Below are 18,518 nucleotides of genomic sequence, written 5' to 3'. Positions count from 1 at the left end.
ACCACTTTACGGATAAATAATCAACCTGTCTGCCATCTTGTTGAACGTGATCACTTTCCCCTTCCCCCGATTTTACCCCCTACGCTTTGTGGCACCGCATTAACAGGTGGGTAGGTAGGTAGGTAGGTAGGTAGGTAGTTAGGTCCCTTGAATCATCTGTATGCATGCACACGTACCTCCCCCACCCGCAACACCCCCACCAAAAGGAAAGGAAAACGGCTTTTCGACAAACACCGGATGCCACAGATCATGCCATAGGACGAGGCCTGAGGCGGTAGATCCTGCGGTTGACTGACCCCATGAGAACAGCTCCATCACCACCCCCACCCCACCTCCTATCATAAGAGCTCCCTTAAGCTTGGCTTGGCCAGACTAAAAGCCACAGTGTGTATGGGGGGCTGGGAGCAGGGGTAGTCAGTTCGGTCCTGGCTGGCAGGCAAGATAGGTGAGTGGTCTCCCTGGCTGGGTCTATCTAGCAGACCTCACTTTTCTGCCTCTCATTTGTGTCTTGGGTCCAAAAGGGTGAGAGCTGCTGCTTAAGGGCAATGGGAACGGAACGGAACGGAAGCTACAGAAACCACCAGGTGAGGGCCTCCCTGGTGGCACAGGGGCTTACGTTTCACCACTACGAAGCTATCAAGCTATCGGCACCCATGGCAGCACGAGTTCGATCCCCGGCCAGGGAGCTGACCCACATGGCTGCCTGGCACAGTGGACCTCTCCTGTCTCTCCTGCTGCTGCTGCTGCTGCTGCTGCTGCTGCTGCTGCTGCTGCTGCTGCTGCTGCTGTTGCTGCTGCTGCTGCTGCTGCTGCTGCTGCTGCTCCCCTCAGCAGCGTTGCACGGGCAGGAAGTTACGGTGCAGGATCTCTATGATTCGAGCAGACGGGTGAAGGAGGAGTCCTGGAGCCCTCGGTGGCTTTTCCAGGCTTTTATTGAATTTACCAGGTACACGGCAGGTAAGGGGAAGGGGGGGGAGGGGGGAAGGGTTGCACGCGGGCGGGAGGCTGGCTGGTCTCCCAGCCCCCAGCGAGTCTTCACTCTTTCTGGGCTGCTGTCCGGCCTTCTCTGGTGGCCTCTGCTCTTCCTTTCTTCTCTTTCGTTCCCTTAGTGTCCCCGTGACAACGCCCTTCTAAGCCCAGTCTCAGCCCAGGTGTACCCACTTATGTATGCCCCCACACCCTACTCCAGGTGCCAGCCATCAGGCATGCCTTCAGGGCCGCAGATCCATCATCAGTCCTAATGGCGGGAGGGCAGAAAAGCCTGACGCTTGTTCATTTACCCAACAAGCGTCTTTCAGTCAGTCAATCCTGCCCGTTCTGCTCCCCCACTCTCACCACCACCACCACCACCACCACCACCTCCTACACACACACACACACACACACACACACACACACACACACACACCCCCCACGCCCCTGCCCCGCCCCACCCCACCCCTCTGGCCTACACCCCAGCTCTTGTATGCGTAAATAAATAACACCAAATCTTTTTCCTAAAGATGCATACAAGAACTGGGGTACAAGCCAGAGATGCTGGGGGGGGGGGGGGGGGCGGCGGGTGAGAGGATTCACCAGAGACAGAGTGGGAAAAGAGAACAGGCAGATGGACTGAAATACACTGCTGAGGTGTAAGGGCAGGAATGGGCACAGGGCAGGTTTTCTGTGATCCCATGCAGACACGGTAAAGGAGGAGTCAGAGTCCTGGAGCCCTCGGTGACTTTTGCAGGCTTTTATTTGGATTTACCAGGTGCACCACGGCAGGCAAGGGTGCTGGGGGGCTGGGAGGCCTCCCAGCCCCCCAGGAAGTCTTTTTTTTTTTTTTTTTAAAGATTTATTTACTTTATTTTTATTTATACAAGCACTGGGTACAGTCAGAAGCACGGGAGGGTGAGAGAATTCACCAGAGCCAGAGCAGGGAGCAGAGCAGGCAGAAGGACCAAAGTACACTGCTGAGGGGAGCAGCGGGCGGCAGGAGAGGTCTGCGCGCCATGTGGGACCCTCCTCGGTGGCCGGGGAGCAGCCGGGGATCGAACTGGTGCCTCAGAGGCTGCGGGCAGCTTCGCAACCCAGCGCTCAACCGCTGCACCACCGGGGAGGCCCCCCCAGCAAGTCTTCACTCTATCTGGGCTCTCCGGCCTTCTCTCGGCTTCTGCTCTCGCGTGGTTCTGCTTCTGCTTCTCTGCTTCTCTTCGCTCGGCTTCTGCTGACGTCCCCGCGCCGCCGCCCCTGAAAGCCCAGTCTCAGCCCCGGGTGAATCCCATCTACATAGGCCCAGACCCTATTCCAGGTGCCCGCCATCAGGCATGCATTCGGGACCACAGGGCTCCGTCCTCTATCCTAATGGCGGGAGGGCAGAAAACCCTGATACTTCTTACCTTACCCTACATGAGGGGAGCAGCAGGCGAGTCAGCAGAGGTCTGCTGCGCCATGCGGGTCACCTCCCTGGCCGGCCGGGAAATGGAACTCATGCTGCAGTGGCTGCGCACAGCTTCATAGGTTGCGTCTTAAGCCCTTGCTCCACCAGGGAGACCCCAAATAACAACAAATCTTAAAGAAAAAAGAAACTGCCAGGCAGGTGAAACCTCTCAGAGGGATTCTTCTTTTACAATTTTCCACAAACTGGGTGTCGCGCCGGTGGAGCTCACTTCGGACTCCTCCAGGTGGCGCCTAGCATCCTGCCACCTGTCCCCATCCTTTTTTACAGGAATCCTGTGTGAGCACATGGGTTTCCTACCCCGCCCACCAAATTAGGGGCGGGGGTGGGGGGGGGGGGGCTCTGACCTGTCCTTGGGGAGACTGGGTTGGGGGGAACTCTGTGCCCATGACACCCAGTGTAAGGAAAATGAGTAAATCAGGCTACTTTTCGCCTTCCACACAACAGACAGCCTGTACGTTGCAACGCTATGTTTTCCAACATTTGGGCATCTAGCAAGCAACAGGTTTGCAACAAAGTATCGGCTGTGCGGCTATGGGCTCTTCACGGTGTGAAGGGGGCTTGGGCAGTGGAAGCGCTGTTCTGCCTCTCTCAGCATGGGAGTCCCTCTGGCTCTGCCTGCCCACCTGCCTGTAGGGCCCCCCACCCCCACCCCCGTCTCAGCATGAAAGGAAGGAATGCAAAAATATGCCAGAGGCGCCACAATTCCTTCCTCTGCGAGAACTGACAATGAACCTAGCCGGCCTGCAATGTTTGCAGGACACCCAGCCTTTCCCGGGGGAAGCGGGTGGGCTCAGGCCAGGGAGCAGAGATGGAGAGCACTCTCTAGAAGAGCATGGGAAGGCGAGTGGTGATTACCGAAAGAAGACCTGCCACCAGGGCAGAGTGCCAAAGAGCGGACACTTTGGTTTTTTTTTTTTTTTTTTCTGTTGTTTCACGGTTGAAGAGAATTGCACAGATCGCCGGCCCTCGCCCGACGCCGCTGCCGCCTGGCCTGCGGAAGCCGAGGACCATACACCCTCCCCCCACCCCCACCCACCCAGCGAGGGGGACTCGAGGGGGGGGGTGGGGGGGGGGTTGGCACTGGAGCCGGGGAGGGCGGTGGCCTGGGAGGAGACGCCAGCTCAGGCCTACCTAGGTCAAACCTCCGCCTTTCTCCGGAGGCGAGGGAGGAGCGCGCTCTACATTTGAATGGGAAACGCTCCCCCCCCCCCCCCCGTGGGGCCCACACCTCCCCGTTCGTCCCCCTCCCCCAGAGAGTCTACTGTTCCTCCTAAAGTGCTGGGGGCTTGGGGGTGTGTTCCTCAGTCAGGCACAACGTTGGGCTTTGCTGCCACGCAATCTGCATTTTCACAGGACCACCCCCTCCCCCACGCCAAGTGAATCCTCTCTCTGTCCATTCCTTTGAGTAGCAAGGCTCTAGGGATCTAGTAGCAAGGTTAACATGGGTGAGTATTCCTCTCCGGCGCCTCTCCCCGCCCCGCCCCGCCCCTCCCTCAATCTTGCATGATAGGTTTCATCCGCAGCCGTTTTAATGAACGTGATTATCTTCAGGAATTAGGACCTGGCGATGAGAGAACGACAACAAAAAACCTTTAAGGTAGCGAAGTGAAAAAAATCGCAAAAATGCAAGGGAGTTTGGGACTCCCTGGTGGCGCAAGGGGTTAAGCACCACACCATGAAGCAGTCCACAGCCTCTGCAGCACAAGTTCTCCATCCCCCGGCTGGCCAGGGAGCAACCCACATGGCGAGGCAGACCTCTCCTCCTGTCTTGCCCCCTGCTCCCCCCGCGCCCCCCCAACAGCAGTGTGTTTCAGTCCGTCTGCCTGTTCTGCTCCCCACTCTGTCTCCGGTGAACCCTCTCACCTTCCCCTCCGCCCCCCATCTCTGGCCCGTACCCCAGCTCTTGTATGCATAAATCAATCAATGAATTAATAAATCTTAAAAAAAAAATCCAAGCGAGTTTATTTTAAAGACGGAGATGCATTTATTCAACGACTCAGGAACTATGGGCACCTGACCGGTGGAAAGGGGGTTAGTTCTGCCTCTCTCAGAGTTGGAGTCTCTCTTGCTCTGCCCGCCCGCCCGCCCGCCCGCACGCCCGCACGCCTGTCTCAGCATTGAAGGACTGCAAAAATATGCCGAGAGTTCCACGATTCTCCTGTCCTCTGCGAGAAATGACAGTGACTCTACTGGGTCTGGGATGCATGACAGACGTCAAGGTCATGAAAGAGGGAATTATCTCAGGCTGAGGTCACCTGCCTATGGGGGTGGGGGGGGGAGGTCTGGAGGCCGGCGGCGACCCCATCTTCCTTCCTTTGGGAAATTGGAAAAGATGAGCCCATTGTTGCGGGGGTAGGAGAAAATAACATCCTGGTTCCATTTGGAAACACATTGGTGGGGGGGTCGGGTGCTGCAGCTTCTGAGTCAGCAGAGGGGTTGAAGGCCAAGTTAGTGAAAGGTTCGGCAGGGAAAGACGAGGAGGAGGAGGAGGACGGCGAGATTTATCAGCAGCATTCTCGTCCTTAGGTGGGCTTCCTACCAGATGCTTCTTCGCCCTAGCAACTCTGGTCCCTGCCAGACCTTTCAGTTAGGTTTGGTAAGAAGTCTTGCTGGTCCTCACACAGCGCCTCCATGCGGGGTCTGTAGTTTTTGTTTGTTTGTTTTTCTTTTTTAAAAGATTTATTTATTTATTTATTTATGCATACAAGAACTGGGGTACAGGCCAGAGGCATGGGAGGTGAGAGGATTCACAGGAGACAGAGTGGGGAACAGAACAGGCAGATTGATGGAAATACACTGCTGAAGGGAGCAGCGGGCAAGTCACGAGAGGTCTGCTGGGGATCGAACTCGGGCAGCAGTGGCGGTGGGTGGATAGCTTCATAGGTTCCTTCTTAAACCCTTGCGTGACCGGGGAGGCCCCGGAAGCCCTCTTTAAGAAGCACCCCCTTACTGGCAGATAGGCCAATTCCTCACTGACCCCTCTTTTGAATGACGTGAAAATAACTTCTAGAAGATCTTTATGCGGTCACAGCTTTTCGATTGACTCTTCATCCCTGAAATGGATCATCATGACTATTTCGTGGGGAACTTCCCCCCCCCATACATTTTTTATTTATTTTTTAATTTTTTATTTGTTTATACAAGCACTGGGTACAGTCAGAAGTGCGGGGGGGGGGGGGGGGGGTGAGAGAATTCACCAGAGCCAGAGGGCAGAGCAGAGCAGGCAGACTTGATACAGTTAACAAGTTTGTCCTTTCCCCATTTCTTGCAATTCCCCCTTATCTAGCATTAAGAGGACTAACAGCTTGTCTTTCCCATTTGTTGCAGCTCCCCCCTGCCCTTTGAGAAGAAAAACAAGCTGGCGCTCACCGGTTTCCGTGCAGACACCTTCCCCTTCCCTTAATGAATGAGTTGACACCCATGGGCCTCTGAAGACTCCTTCCCCATCTCTGTGCTGACACTTTCCCCCTCCCCTTGATGAAAACCAGCTGGTACCCATCCATCTCCGTGTTGAGCTGGCGCCCACCTGTCTCCGTGTGGACCTCTTCCTCCTCCCCTTCGCGAACCCCTGCCCCTCTCCCCCTAGTATAAATACCCCTGCCCACTGCCAAAGGGCAGGACGGCGGTCTTGTGGACATGAGTCTGCCGCCCTCCTCATTTGTCGACCAATAAAACCGCTTTCCTTTTCCTCAAACTCGGTTTCCTTTTATTGGCTGAGGGAAACTGAGGCCGGCATTCGGTAACAGACTGACGAAGTACACTGCTGAGGGGAGCAGCGGGCGGCAGGAGAGGTCTGCGCGCCATGCGGGACCCTCGCCCGCCCGGGGATCAAATCGGCCGGCGCTGCAGAAGCTGCGGGCAGCTTTGCAACCCAGCGCTCAACCGCTGCGACGCCGGGGAGGCCCCCCGGAAGTAGTTCTTAATCCCGTCACACAGACGCCTTCATCCATAAGCCTTTTGGACTAAAACCAGACTGATTCCATTATTCATTCCTTCTCTGGCTCTTCTTGTGGCTTTTCTTCGATCTTTCGGGAGACTTTGAGTGGCTCCTGCATCTGTGACTGCGATGATGACCTGGTGATTTGGAACGGGATCTGTGCCGTCTATCTCGGGTCCAACGGCGATGTCCTCTTGGACTTCTGCTCTGATGCCTTTCTTGGCGAGGGGAGGGTCTCCTCCTTTTGGGAGACCGACTCTGCCTTCTTGGAGACTGGCTCCTACTCCTCTTATAGCGCAGTGTGGGAGAGCGCCAGGGTCTGTCTACGTCTCGGTGGCTCCTGCGGCAGTGATCAGGTGATGGTTCCCATTGCTCAGCTTCCTCTAGTACATAGCGTTTCTGCAGCCGTGGGAGAACGATGTCACAGACTCTCTCACTGTGCAGCAGTTCATCAATAAACTCATCTACATGCATCAGTTCAAATTCTCCGTTGGGTTTCTGGATCTTGATTTTTCTGTAGTCATTATACAGAGGCTCCAAGTACTTGTAGCAGTCAGTTGCAGTGCCTGTCAGCCTCATGTAAAGTGCTCCCACCATGCGGACATACTTGAAGTCTTCATTTTTGATAAACTGTACAATGATGTCCTTCTCTGGTTGAATCTGAAGCATCTTCAAGGTCAAACATAGAAAGGGAGTTGGCTTTATGTTGCCACCATAGATGCCACCCACAAACCTTAACTCCATGGCTTTATCTACTGCAAGTTCAGCTGTAAGTCCAAAGCACTCTTCTTTCCAGTATTTGGACTCATAGATTCGCGTTCGAATGATCTTCTCCACCAGATATTGAGGGTTGGTGCCGTGGATGCTGTGCGCATCCTTCACTGTACAGTTCGCCATTTCAGAATGCCTTCAGTTCTATTTCCGTCGGGTCCTTTAATACGTCACATCCGGACTTTTGGGAAAAAAACGAAGAGAGAGAGGGAGAGATGGGAAAAAAATTAAACAGTTTAAGCGACCATCTCGAAACTGGAAACAAAGGGTGGTTATTTTTTTAAAAAGAAAGACAAGGAGTGGCGCCTGCAACATCACAAACGACCGGTATAGGCAGCCTGGCAGTTGGTGGGCTTGATGTTGGTTTGAAGAGGAGGTGTTGGGTGTTGGGGGGGGGGGGGGCCTGTGAGGAAAGTTTCCTCGGGCCTTCCCTTTCAGCGATAAGCGGTGAGGGTCCCCACCAGACAGAGGCCTTTTGGTTCTATCCCAAGGGGGCAGGTTCATGGTAAAAAAGGGAAGGGAAGTTAGGGATGCTCGCACAGACACAAGTGGCAGAGAGAGCTGCCCCTGTAAGGGACGGGTTTGTTTAAAAGAGAGGCCTGCCTAGTCACAGGTGGGCAGTATTGCTTGTGCTGCTTTGCCAAGAGTGGGAGGGAGGGAGGGAGGCAGGGAGGCAGGGAGGCATGAAGGGATCAGGCCGGTGAAGAGAAACACCTGCATAGTCAGCCGGTTGGCGGGTGGGTGGGTGGGTCGGTCGGTCGCAGGCAGGCGGGACAGGCAGGCAGTACAGCCACTGTGGCACCTTGCCAGTGCAGAGAAGGCACTGACAAAGAAGTCTTCATCGCCTCGCGGAGAGGTTCATTTCTTTGTGGGACTGTTAACTGCTGTGAAGTTCATTCTCTCTAGGGCTGGCTGGCACCTAAGCATTTTTCCCTCTATATGAGGCCGGGTCGATGGGGAAGGGCCGGGGTGATTGTTTAACAATGGCTCTCTCCATCTCCCTGTCCCCACCTGGTCTGTGCTTCCCCTCCCCATTGTTTGACGACAATGTGACAATGTCTTCTGGGCCTTGTGATGCCTCTGAGACATAGGGCAAGTTAGGGTCATTAGGCAGTTTTGCAGGAGGGGACCTCTGAAGAGTTTAGGAAGGCTTCAGAGATAAGGACAACTAGAGGAATGTACCTAATTCCACTGGGAACAATAAACATCCCAGGACCAAGGACAACATTGTGAACGCTGGCTTTGGTTTCCCCCAGGTGATAAAGGGAGGTGGAGTTTGGGGAAATGGAGAGTGGTTTAATTTATGGACAAATTAGGAGGGCAGCAGACTCATGTCTGGAAGACCACCGTCCTCCCCTTTGTCAGAGTGCAGGGATATTTATGCAAGGGGGAGGATGAGAAGGGGTCAGCACTGAGACTGGTGGGCACCAGCCTGTTTTTCTTCAATAGCTGATGTTGAACTTTCTCTTCCCTAAAATGCAGGGGTGCTCATCTGGGAGGCTGGGCCATAAAGATAAATCTATCAAACAAGGGGGAAGATGCAACAAATGGGGAGGGACACACCTGTTAGATAAGGAAGGTAAAGATCCCCCGCTCAGTAGCAGGTTAAGTGAGAAAGCCTAGAGCTAACCAATCACAAAGACACTGGTGGAGCTTTAGAATAATGAGGGAAAGAAGGTATATATTCCCTGAGACACGACTCCACTTTGGCTTCCTTGCCCCTCCCTGGCCTGGTTTCATGGCCTGGGAGTCCTACTTCATTTCTGTTCTTTTTCTCCTCAAAAAAATTTTTCTTTCTCTAAACAAACCTGCCTCTTCTCGCTTGCTTGCCTGAGCGTCTGCGAAGGTCCTGCTGCGGCTTCATGACACACCAACCCGTGGTGGTCTGGTGGCTGGGACTTGGCGCTGCACCTGCAGCCTGGGATCTGTTCCTGGCTGGGAGACTAGGCCTGACAATTCCAGTATCACCTCCTTCCCCAAACTTTCTAGTCTTATCCTCCATGATCATGGCTTGGGGTTCGACTTCAGCTGAGCCACAAATACAGTATCTCGGCTTTAAAAATAACACCAGTATCCCTGCCTCAGAATATATCTTTAAAATCTCACGGGGATCTGGAAGAGGCAGCGCATCGAATCTGTAAATGGCATTAGGGGATGTGGCCATTTTATTTATTTTTTTAATATTCATTTATGCATACAAGAACTGGGGTACAGGCCAGAAAGGTGGGGGTGGGGGTAGGGGTGGTGATAGGATTCACCAGAGACAGAGTGGGGAACAGAGCAGGCAGATGGACTGAAGTACACTGCTGAGGGGAGCAGCGGGCGAGACAGGAGAGGTCTGCTGCGCCATGTGGGTAGCTCCTTGGCCGGGGATCGAACTCGTGCTGCAGTGGCTGTGGATTGCTTCATAGGTTGCGTCTTAACCCCTTGCGCCACCATGGAGGCCCGATGTGGCCGTTTTAACGTGAGTCTTTTAGTATTCAGCGCGTGTCTATATGTGTGTGCGTGTGCGTGTGTGTGTGTGTCTGTCCTGTCTGTCTCTCTCTCTCCTCTTTGGAGCTTTTTTTTTTTTTTTTTTTTTTTTTTTGTGGGACCCTCGCCAGTGGCCAGGGAATCACTGCAGAGGCTTTAGGCAGCCTCAAGCAACCCAGCGCTCAACCGCTGCGCCACCAGGGGAGGCCCCTCTTTGGAGCTTGATGAGTCACTCCACCGAAATCCCAGGAGGCTTACTTCCTGGCGGTTGAAACAGATGGTGTCATGGAACAAGGACCCCTCCCCCCCAAACACACACACACACACACACACACACACACACACACACACACACACACACACACACACGTGCGCGCGCACTCTAAATCCCATCGTGAGTCTAAGCGACTCCAGGCCAGCCAGCCAGCCATCCACCCAAACCCACCCAACCCCGCCCAACCTCCTGGCATAAACCAAAGGCACTTTTATTGCGAGGAATGTTCTGAGGGCTTTCAGGTTTCCTCCCAGCAGATGGGCTCTGCTGGTTTATTTATGTAACTGTTTATGATGCGCTTCACCAAGACTGCACTGATCCCACAAGATTATCATCCAGCTGGGCAAAGCGGGAAATCAGGACGGCTCTTGGATAGATGAAAACACACCCTAAGGGCATGTGCATGATCATGAGCCTGATAGCCAGGTGGTGGTGGCGGCGGCGGCGGCGGCGGCGGCGGCGGCGGCAGCCGCGATGGGGGAGGGGGGCTCCAATCCGGATCTCTCGCAGTCTCTCGGGATTAAATTTATTTATTTACACATACAAGAGCTGGGGTGCAGGCAAGAGGTGTGTGTGTGGGCGGGGGGGCGTGGGTGGTGGTGAAGGAATTCACCAGAAAAGAGTGAAGAACAGAAAAGGAGGACTAATTGAAATACACTGCTAAGGGAAGCAGCGGGTGAGATGGGAGATTGCTCTGTTTTGCATTTCCGGAAATTCTTGCTAGCCCCTATTGATGGCCAGGTTCCCATGGCAACCCCATTGGTTCCCCTGCCCCCTCTTCTTAAGCTAATTTGCATCTCCCAGCGTTGTTTAGCTGAGCTAGGTGCCCAGACCAAGTCTTCCCTTAATGAAATGATATAAAACACTCCCCACACCCCCGCACCCCCAGCTCTGCCTCCCACATTGGGTGCCACCAAGGAAACCCTCAATAACCATGTGTTTTCGAACTGGGGTACAGGCGAGAGGTGTGGGGTGGGGGGTGAGAGGGCCCACCAGAAACAGAGTGGGAAACAAAACAACAGATGTAGTGAAATACATTGCCGAGGGAAGCAGCATGTGAGACAAGGAGAGGTCTGCTGCACCATGTGGGTAGCATCTGGCCTGTACCCTTACCCTGGTTCTTGTATAAACAAAAACAAACAAACAAACAAACAAACAAACAAATAAATAAATAAATAAGCCTTTAAAAATAATATAAGAATAATTTGGTTTACATAGATTGATAAATGTGTGTGTGCGCGCGCGCATGCGTGCGTATCTATCTGTCTATCTAGCTGTCTGTCTATAGATATATCTAGATAGATAGATAGATAGATAGATAGATAGATAGATAGATAGATAGATAGATAGATAGATATATAAAGGATATATCTTCACTTGTGTATTTATGAGTCTAACCTCGCTTCTCCCCAAAGGTTGTAAGGTCATCTCGCTGTCAAATTGATGCTCTCCCCGTCTGAGAACCACTCTGTTGGTTTTGCAGTGATTTGTTACATCTTTGCATTTGTCTGTTTACGGTTGGTTGCACATATGAGAGAAAACATTTGATTATTTTCTTTTGCCTTCTGACTAAACTCACCGTCAGCCCTACAAATTCCTTCCATGTTGTTCCAAAGAGTATAAGATCATTTTTTCTTCTATCTGAGCAGGATTTCATTGACCATGTATTGTATATATATCACAAGTCTCTGTCCACTCGTGTGTTGTGGGGGTATTTGGAATGACTCTGTCTTGGTTATGTTGAATGGTGTGCAAAGAACATACACTCGTGTACCTGTGATTTCATGGGGACCCAAAGTTGACATGTAGGCACATTGAGGTGCGAGAGTCATTTATGTCGTTCACACCTTTCTTCATGGCAAGTTCATGTACAGCACTGTCTTTGTGAGAGAAAATCCCATAGTTATGAGGACTATTTTTGGTATTTGGGAGATGAGATGGATGATTGTCATGGTTGTGATATCACAGAGATTGCCCAGAAACATACAAAATGAAACTATTCTGAGTGAGTGTCAAATTAAGTACATGTTCTCTTCCGTTGGTGTTTGTTCCTTCTTTTCTAAAGCTTTCAGTCCTAAATATTTGGAAGAAATTTCCCCTGTGATTCCTTTTTTTAAAAAACTGATTATTGGCCCTCCCCTGGTGGCGCGGCGGTTGAGCGCTGGGCTGTGAAGCTGCCCGCAGCTTCTGCAGCACCGGTTCGATCCCCGGCTGCCGGGCGAGGGCCCCACATGGCGGGCGCGCAGACCTCTCCTGCAGCGCCCGCTGCTCCCCTCAGCAGTGTATTCCTTGGTCGGTCTGCCTGTTCTGTACCCCGCTCTGGCTCTGGTGAATTCTCTTACCCTCCCGCGCTTCTGACTGTACCCAGTGCTTGTATAAATAAATAAATCTTAAAAATAAATAAGTCGGACCTCCCCGGTGGCGCAGCGGTTGAGCGCTGGGTTGCGAAGCTGCCCACAGCCTCTGCAGCACCGGTTCGATCCCCGGCCACCAGGTGAAGGGCCCACATGGCGCGCAGACCTCTGCTGCAGCGCCCGCTATTACCCTCAGCAGTGTACTTCGTCATTCTGCTTGTTCTGTTCCCTGCTCTGGCTCTGGTGAATTCTCTCACCCTCCCGCGCTTCTGACTGTGCCCAGTGCTTGTATAAATAAATAAATAAATAAATAAATAAATAAATAAATAAACAAACAAACAAATAACCAACCAAACAAATAAATAAATAAATACATCTTTTTTTTAAAAAAAAAACACAACAACATATTATTTATGCATACAGGAACTGGGGTACAGGCCAGAGGTGTGGGGGGTGAGAGGGTCCACCAGAAACAAGAGTGGGAAACAAAAACAACAGATATACTGAAATACATTGCCGAGGGAAGCAGCATGTGAGACAAGGAGAGGTCTGCTGCACCATGTGGGTAGCTCCCTGGCTGGGGGGATCCAACTCGTGCTGCAGCAGCTGCGGACAGCTTCATAGGTGTCGTCTGATACCCTTATGCCACCAGCGAGGTCTCCCCGTGCCCGTGATTCTTTTCTTTTCTTTTCTTTTCTTTTCTTTTTTTTTTTTTTTTTAAAGATTTATTTTTATACAAGAACCAGGGTACAGGCCAGAGGTGTGGAGGGTGAGAGGGTTCCCCCAGAGACAGAGCGGTGGGGGGAGTGGGGGGGGAAGAGAACAGGCAGGTGGACTGAAATACACCGCTGAGGGGAGCAGCGGGCAAGTCACGAGAGAGGTCTGCTGCGCCCTGTGGGTTGCTCCCCAGCTGGATCGAACTCGTGCTGCAGTGGCTGCGGATAGTTTCGTAGTAGGTTGTGCCTTAACCCCTTGTGCCACCAGGGAGGCCCAATAACCATGGGTTTTCTTCACCGCCCGTGGCCCTGGCAGGAGCACCTGTTAGCTCGTGCGGTGTGTGCCTGTGCGTCAAATGTCAATTAGAGGACCTTTGAGGAGGATCTTCCCATAGAGTTAGCCTCTGGAAAACATTTCGCCCTTTGGTGAAGTGCTTCTTCGTCCTCTTCCCTCCTCTCCCTTCCCCTCCCCTTTCCTCTCTTTCCCCCCCCCCCCCCCCACCGCACCCTCCAGCTTCTTTGCCCTTTTCACCACGTCTCTTTCTTGCCCAAGGCTGGGTGGGGGCATCCAGGGCTGTCATGCTGTTTGTGGATTTTGTGGCGGTGGTCTATCGACGAGGAGACCGGTCTTTATACACAGCTCCCTTAGATTGATAGCATCGGTTTTCAGCAGGACACAACCATTTGCTGCCAAGTTCCTAGACAAGGGTGGGGGTGGGGGTGGGGCCCGCGGTGGGCAAAGGGGGAAAGAATCAGGCATTTGGGGGATGGCCTTGGAGAGAAAGAGACCAGCTTGGCCGGCTGCCCAACCTTGTTAAAAATGTAACTGTGGGGGCCTCCCCGGTTGCACAGCTGTTGAGCGCTGGGTTGCGAAGCTGCCCCGCGGCCTCTGCAGCGCCGGTTCAATCCCCAGCTGCTCCCCGGCCACCGGAGGAGGGTCCCACGTGGCGCGCAGACCTCTCCTGCTGTCCGCTGCTCCCCTCAGCAGTGTACTTCGGTCCTTCTGCCTGCTCTGCTCCCCGCTCTGGCTCTGGTGAATTCTCTCGCCCTCCCAAGCTTCTGACTGTACCCAGTGCTTGTATAAATGAATAAATAAATCTTTTTTTTTTTTTTTTTTTTTTTAAAATGTAACTGTGCACATCAGCAAATTAGCGAGCGCGCTCCACGGCGCTCCATCGAAAAAAATTGACACAATGGTGCTCACGTTGGAGACAGGTGAAATTGAAGACGAGATTGTATCATTGCCACCTCAAGAGAATGCGGGGGTGGGGTGTGAGGGGGTGGGGTGGGGGGGAGTAATTATGTCTACATCAGCTGAAACTTAGATGGAAAGCTCTCTAAGGAAAGATTTGTTCAGTGAGCCAACCTGCAGATGACAATGGCTTTGGATCACTCACTGCGCCAGGCCTCAGACCCTTTAGCAGGGAGCTTGGATGACGGTTGGCTTAGCCGGTTCCCTCTCAAGGAGGTCCGGGTTGCCCCGCGGTCGGTCGTTCCCTGCGTCCCTGGAAACTGCCTCCCGTGTCGGCCCTGCGGAGGTTCTCTTGTGTGTTACGTCTTCCCGGCTGCCAGGCCGCAGCTCGTGGCCGCTCTGGGGAGCCGGCCGGCGCTGGCCGCCCGGAGCGAACGGGGGGGGGAGGGGGGGGGACGGGGACGGTGGTGGCCGGGACGAGACCGGGCGTCCTTGCGGCCGGCGGTGAGCCCTCGGCGGCCTGAGATCAGGATCGGCCCCGCTGCTGTTCGCGCCGGTTGTCGGGCGCCACCTGGCGGCCGTTTTTATGTCAGCGGCTCTCCGCCGGAGCGCTCGAGCGATTGATGGGAGGAGATTTGGCCGCGTTACCCGAGGCGGAGTTCCGGGAGGCCGGCGGCAGGAGCCGGCTAGATCCGCTCGCATTTGGGAGTGCGGCAGTCTTGCTGGCGGCCGGGATTGCAGGTGCAGGTCTATAGTGGGGTGGCTGTCGCCGCGTCCTCGGGCGGGCTGGGGTGTCTGGGCCGCCCGGGCGGGTTGACCAGCCACCCACCGGTGACACGCGTCCCTTCCTACGTGGCACGTCCCACCCCACCGGGCCACCGCACCGCGCCATGCTAGCGAGCCGGGGCCTCCGCCGAGAGCAACGGAAGCGGGCGTCCCGCGGCCGGACGGCCGTTCCTTTGTGTCGCTCCGGAGGTAGGGGACGGGCCCGGTCGTGCAAGGTGGGTCGTATGGTGCGCCACGGGTCCGGCAGCGGCCGGGGTCCGGGGCCCGGAGGTCCGAGGGGACGTCGCCAAGTTCATTTTTCTCTTGCCAAGTTCCTTGCTTTTTCTCTAAGTCCCGGGCGGGGAACGGGGAGCCCGTGAGGAACGGTCCCGCCCTCGCCCGCCTGCCTCTCCCTCGTTCCTCCGTGAACGTTTATCTCCTTCGGGAGTTCCCGTGCTGACACCGGGGGGCCGGGTGTGCACGTGAGCCGGCGGCACCCCCCCCCCCCCGTCGGGCCCTGGTGTTCACCTGCGCCTGCGTGTTGAAGTCATAATCGGCAGCGAGAAGTAGAGCGGCCCCCCGCCCCACCCCTCCCGCCGCCAGTGCGAGCGACGCGGGACCCCGGACTGGTTACGCTCCTGAGGTTGACCAGATAACCCCAGGAGCTCCCGGATCGATGGTGTGGGGTTGTGGGCTGGCGGGGGTCCCCCTTCCCCCCTTCCACCAGCGCAGAGCAGCAGCAGCAGCAGCAGCCGCCGCCGCCGCCGCCGCCGCCGCCGCCGCCGCCGCCGCCGCCGCCGCCGCCGCCGCCGCCCGCCCGCCCGCCCCCCCAACCCCCGCCGATGGGGTCGTCGCCGGGGTTGATGACCGGGCCACCGTCCTCGGAGGGCCGCGGTGACCTGCAGCTCGGCCGCGTCTCTGGGCACCGTGATATCTTCGGCCCAAAATGTGTATTTTCTGTCACCAGGTAAGTGCTGACACGGTCTCCCTCGACCACTGTGACGAGGGAGCGGGGGTGGGGACCGGGGGCCGTCCCGTCCCCTGGGCTCCTCTCGCAGGGGGGGGAGTGGCTTTTGTGCCTGCCTGGGCTTTGACCATCTGGCGCCCTGGCCTCCCTGCTACCTTGCCCGGTTTCGGAGCTTGCCCGCTGGGGCCTGCGTGCCGGCCTTTTTGGAGTTCAGGGGGTGGTCCCCGGTCCGCGGTGCCACCTCCGGCCTCTGGTGCCCGAGGGCGGCGGCGGAAAGCGGTGTGTTGGCGGCGGGGGGGGCGTCTTCCATCCTCGCGTGCTCCTGCCGCCGCGGGCACTGCGGTGTGGTCTCGACGTTTTGGGGGACCCCCGCCCCGCCGGAGGCTCCCGTGCTGCGTGTCAGGCAAACTTCTCCGCTTGAGGGGGGTTCCCGCCGGGGACGGCCGCTGCCAACACCCCCTGCTGATCGATGTGGTGATGTCGTGCTCTCCTGGGCCGGGCCTAAGCCGCGCCAGACGAGGGACGGACGTTCATGGCGAATGGGACCGCTCTTCTCGCTCTGCCCGCGGGTCCCCGCGTCTCTCCCCCCCGCCTGCTTGGGCGGTGTGTGGGGAGCCGGGGGGTGCGGAATCCGGCCCCGATCCCGCGCTCCTTCCCCGCCTCGCCGCCTCGCGGTGTGGGCGCGGGGGCGGTGCGCGCGGGGTCACTGTTTTGACACAGCGTACCTGCTCGCTCTTGCCCCCCCCTCCTCGGGGTGGGGCGTGTGTTGTGAGGGCGGCCCCTCCCCTCCGCCGCGGTGGCGGGGGGCCGCTTCTCCCGCCTCGGCACGCGTCCGCTCGGTCGCGTCCCACCTTGGCCGTCTTGCGGTGCTCCTGGAGCGCTCCGGGTTGTCCTTATCAGGTGCAGGAGGCCGAGTGGCGACGTCGGCCCGGCTCCCGGCGTTGTGCCCCCTCTCCCCTCGGGGTCGCCCGCTCTCGGTGCCTCTTTGGAGGCGCCTGTTTGCTTTTCTTTTGGGGGTCGAGCTCGGTTTATAGAAGCGAGGGGCCGGCACGACCGCCTCCCTGCTTAGTTTGTTGTAGGGGGGCGGTGGCCTTGTCGCCCCCGGCTGGCGCGCTGTCGCCGGGGTGTCCCCGATTGGCTTGGCGAGCGCGCGTCCTGTGCCCTTGCCCTTCCCCGCCTTGGGGGGGGGGCCTGCACGTGGGCGTGTGAGCGATCGTGGCGGGCCGTTGTGCGCGCCGCCTCCTCCTACTTTGGAGGGGCCTAGGCGGTGCTGGGATTTTGGGGGGCTCTTTGTGAGCCTCTCTCCCGGGACTGGCCACGGACCCGGCCGCGAACGCTCAAGTTGCCTTTTGTGCCTTGGCCATACCGCAGACCCCCCCACCGTGCCCCCCCACCACACCGCGGGGGTGGTACGTGTGGTGTTTGGCTTCCCCGCGGCCCCCGAGGAGGAGAAAAGAGGGGGGCCTTGCCTTGTCGGTGGGGCCGGCGAGCCCTCGGTGAGAAAGTCTTCTCTAGCGATCTTTGCGAAATGCTGGGGGGGAAAAGAAAGGGGTAGTCTCAGTCACGTCGTGTTTTGGGGTACCCGGATTCCCCGTCGGAGGCTGGCTCCCCTCCCCCTTCTGCGCCCAAGAAGCCACTGGTGGCAGAGTCGCCCCCTTAACTCCTCCGCCTGTGTGTGGGTGGAGTCGAGGGTGTTCCGCCCGGCGGTGTGTCTTCCCCTTCCCTGCGCTGTGCGGGAAAGGGGGGTTGCACCCCTGAGCGCCTGCTCTTTGCTTACCGCGGCCCGCGCCTCCCCCCTCTGGCTCGGGGGAGGGTCCCGCCGGGCCGGGCCTTGGGCTTTTCTGCCGTGTGGCGCGTGGCTTTTGTGTTGGGGCCGTCGCCCCAAGCGCGTGTTGCCCGAGGGCGCGCGCGCGCGGTTTTGTAGGGGGGGGAGAGGGGTGCGTTCACCGCCCCCCCCCCCCGCCCCGCCCCGCCCCCGAGAGCCCGGGCTTCCCTCGTTTCCCGCTCCCCCACGTCCCGGGCTTTCGCCCTGCGGCCTGTGGGTGGTGTTTGCGGTTGCAGGGCGGGGTCGGGCCGCCTCGCTTGCTCGGGGGAGGAGGAGAGTGAGTGGCGGTGGCATGGGGACCGTGTGCAAGCCCCCCCGTCGCGGTGGCGGGGTGGGGGAAGAAGGACCGTGAAAGGACGGGAAGCAGATGGAAAGAAGCGAGCTGTTGCCGCCGGCGGGTGCCGCGACGGTTTTCGGCTTGGGGGGGAACCCCCCTGGGGTTTTCAGGGGCTCGGGCCCGCGGGGAAGAGGCTCTCTCGATGGGCTTGGCTGAAGGCCGGCTGGCGCCCCGGGCGTGGGCGCGGGACCGCTCTCGTGTTGTAGCGGTGGGATTCCCGCGCGTGTTTTCCACGGTGGCCTGGCCAGTGCCAGGGGCCCGCCTCTCGAGAGCGCTTCCCCTGGGCGCGCTTTGCACCGAGCCCTGCCCTCCCCTGCCTTGGCCGTTGAGGCGCTCGCGTGTGCGTCTCTTCCCGGCGCCGCCGGCCCTCTTCTCTCCTCCTTCGGGAGGGGAGTTGTTGGGTCGTGCGTGCGTTTGGGGGAAGAGCGTTTGTTCTTGCCCAGGGGCTTGCGCGCGCGCAGCCCCTGA

The 18,518-nt window shown here is 57.0% G+C and overlaps 1 protein-coding gene across 1 annotated transcript; it reads right to left on the bottom strand.

The window, feature by feature from the left end:
• Positions 1–1,730: 1,730 nt before the first annotated feature.
• Positions 1,731–15,687, bottom strand: LOC311187975 (pre-mRNA-splicing factor 38A-like). The gene has a single exon (XM_084259753.1). The coding sequence runs from the start codon at positions 7,272–7,274 to the stop codon at positions 6,423–6,425; it is 852 nt and encodes a 283-aa protein (XP_084115879.1). The 5' UTR covers positions 7,275–15,687; the 3' UTR covers positions 1,731–6,422.
• Positions 15,688–18,518: the final 2,831 nt, after the last annotated feature.

The sequence above is a fragment of the Talpa europaea genome (genome assembly GCF_964194135.1).
Source record: "Talpa europaea genome assembly, contig: HAP1_SCAFFOLD_92, whole genome shotgun sequence".
Lineage (NCBI taxonomy): Eukaryota > Metazoa > Chordata > Mammalia > Eulipotyphla > Talpidae > Talpa > Talpa europaea.
The sequence above is the reverse complement of the archived record's forward strand: the minus strand, read 5'-3'. Positions and strand labels throughout refer to the sequence as shown.

Coding starts and splice junctions, on each gene's coding strand:
- LOC311187975 (XM_084259753.1), bottom strand. CDS start 7,274: ATGGCGAACTGTACAGTGAAGGATGCGCACAGCATCCACGGCACCAAC.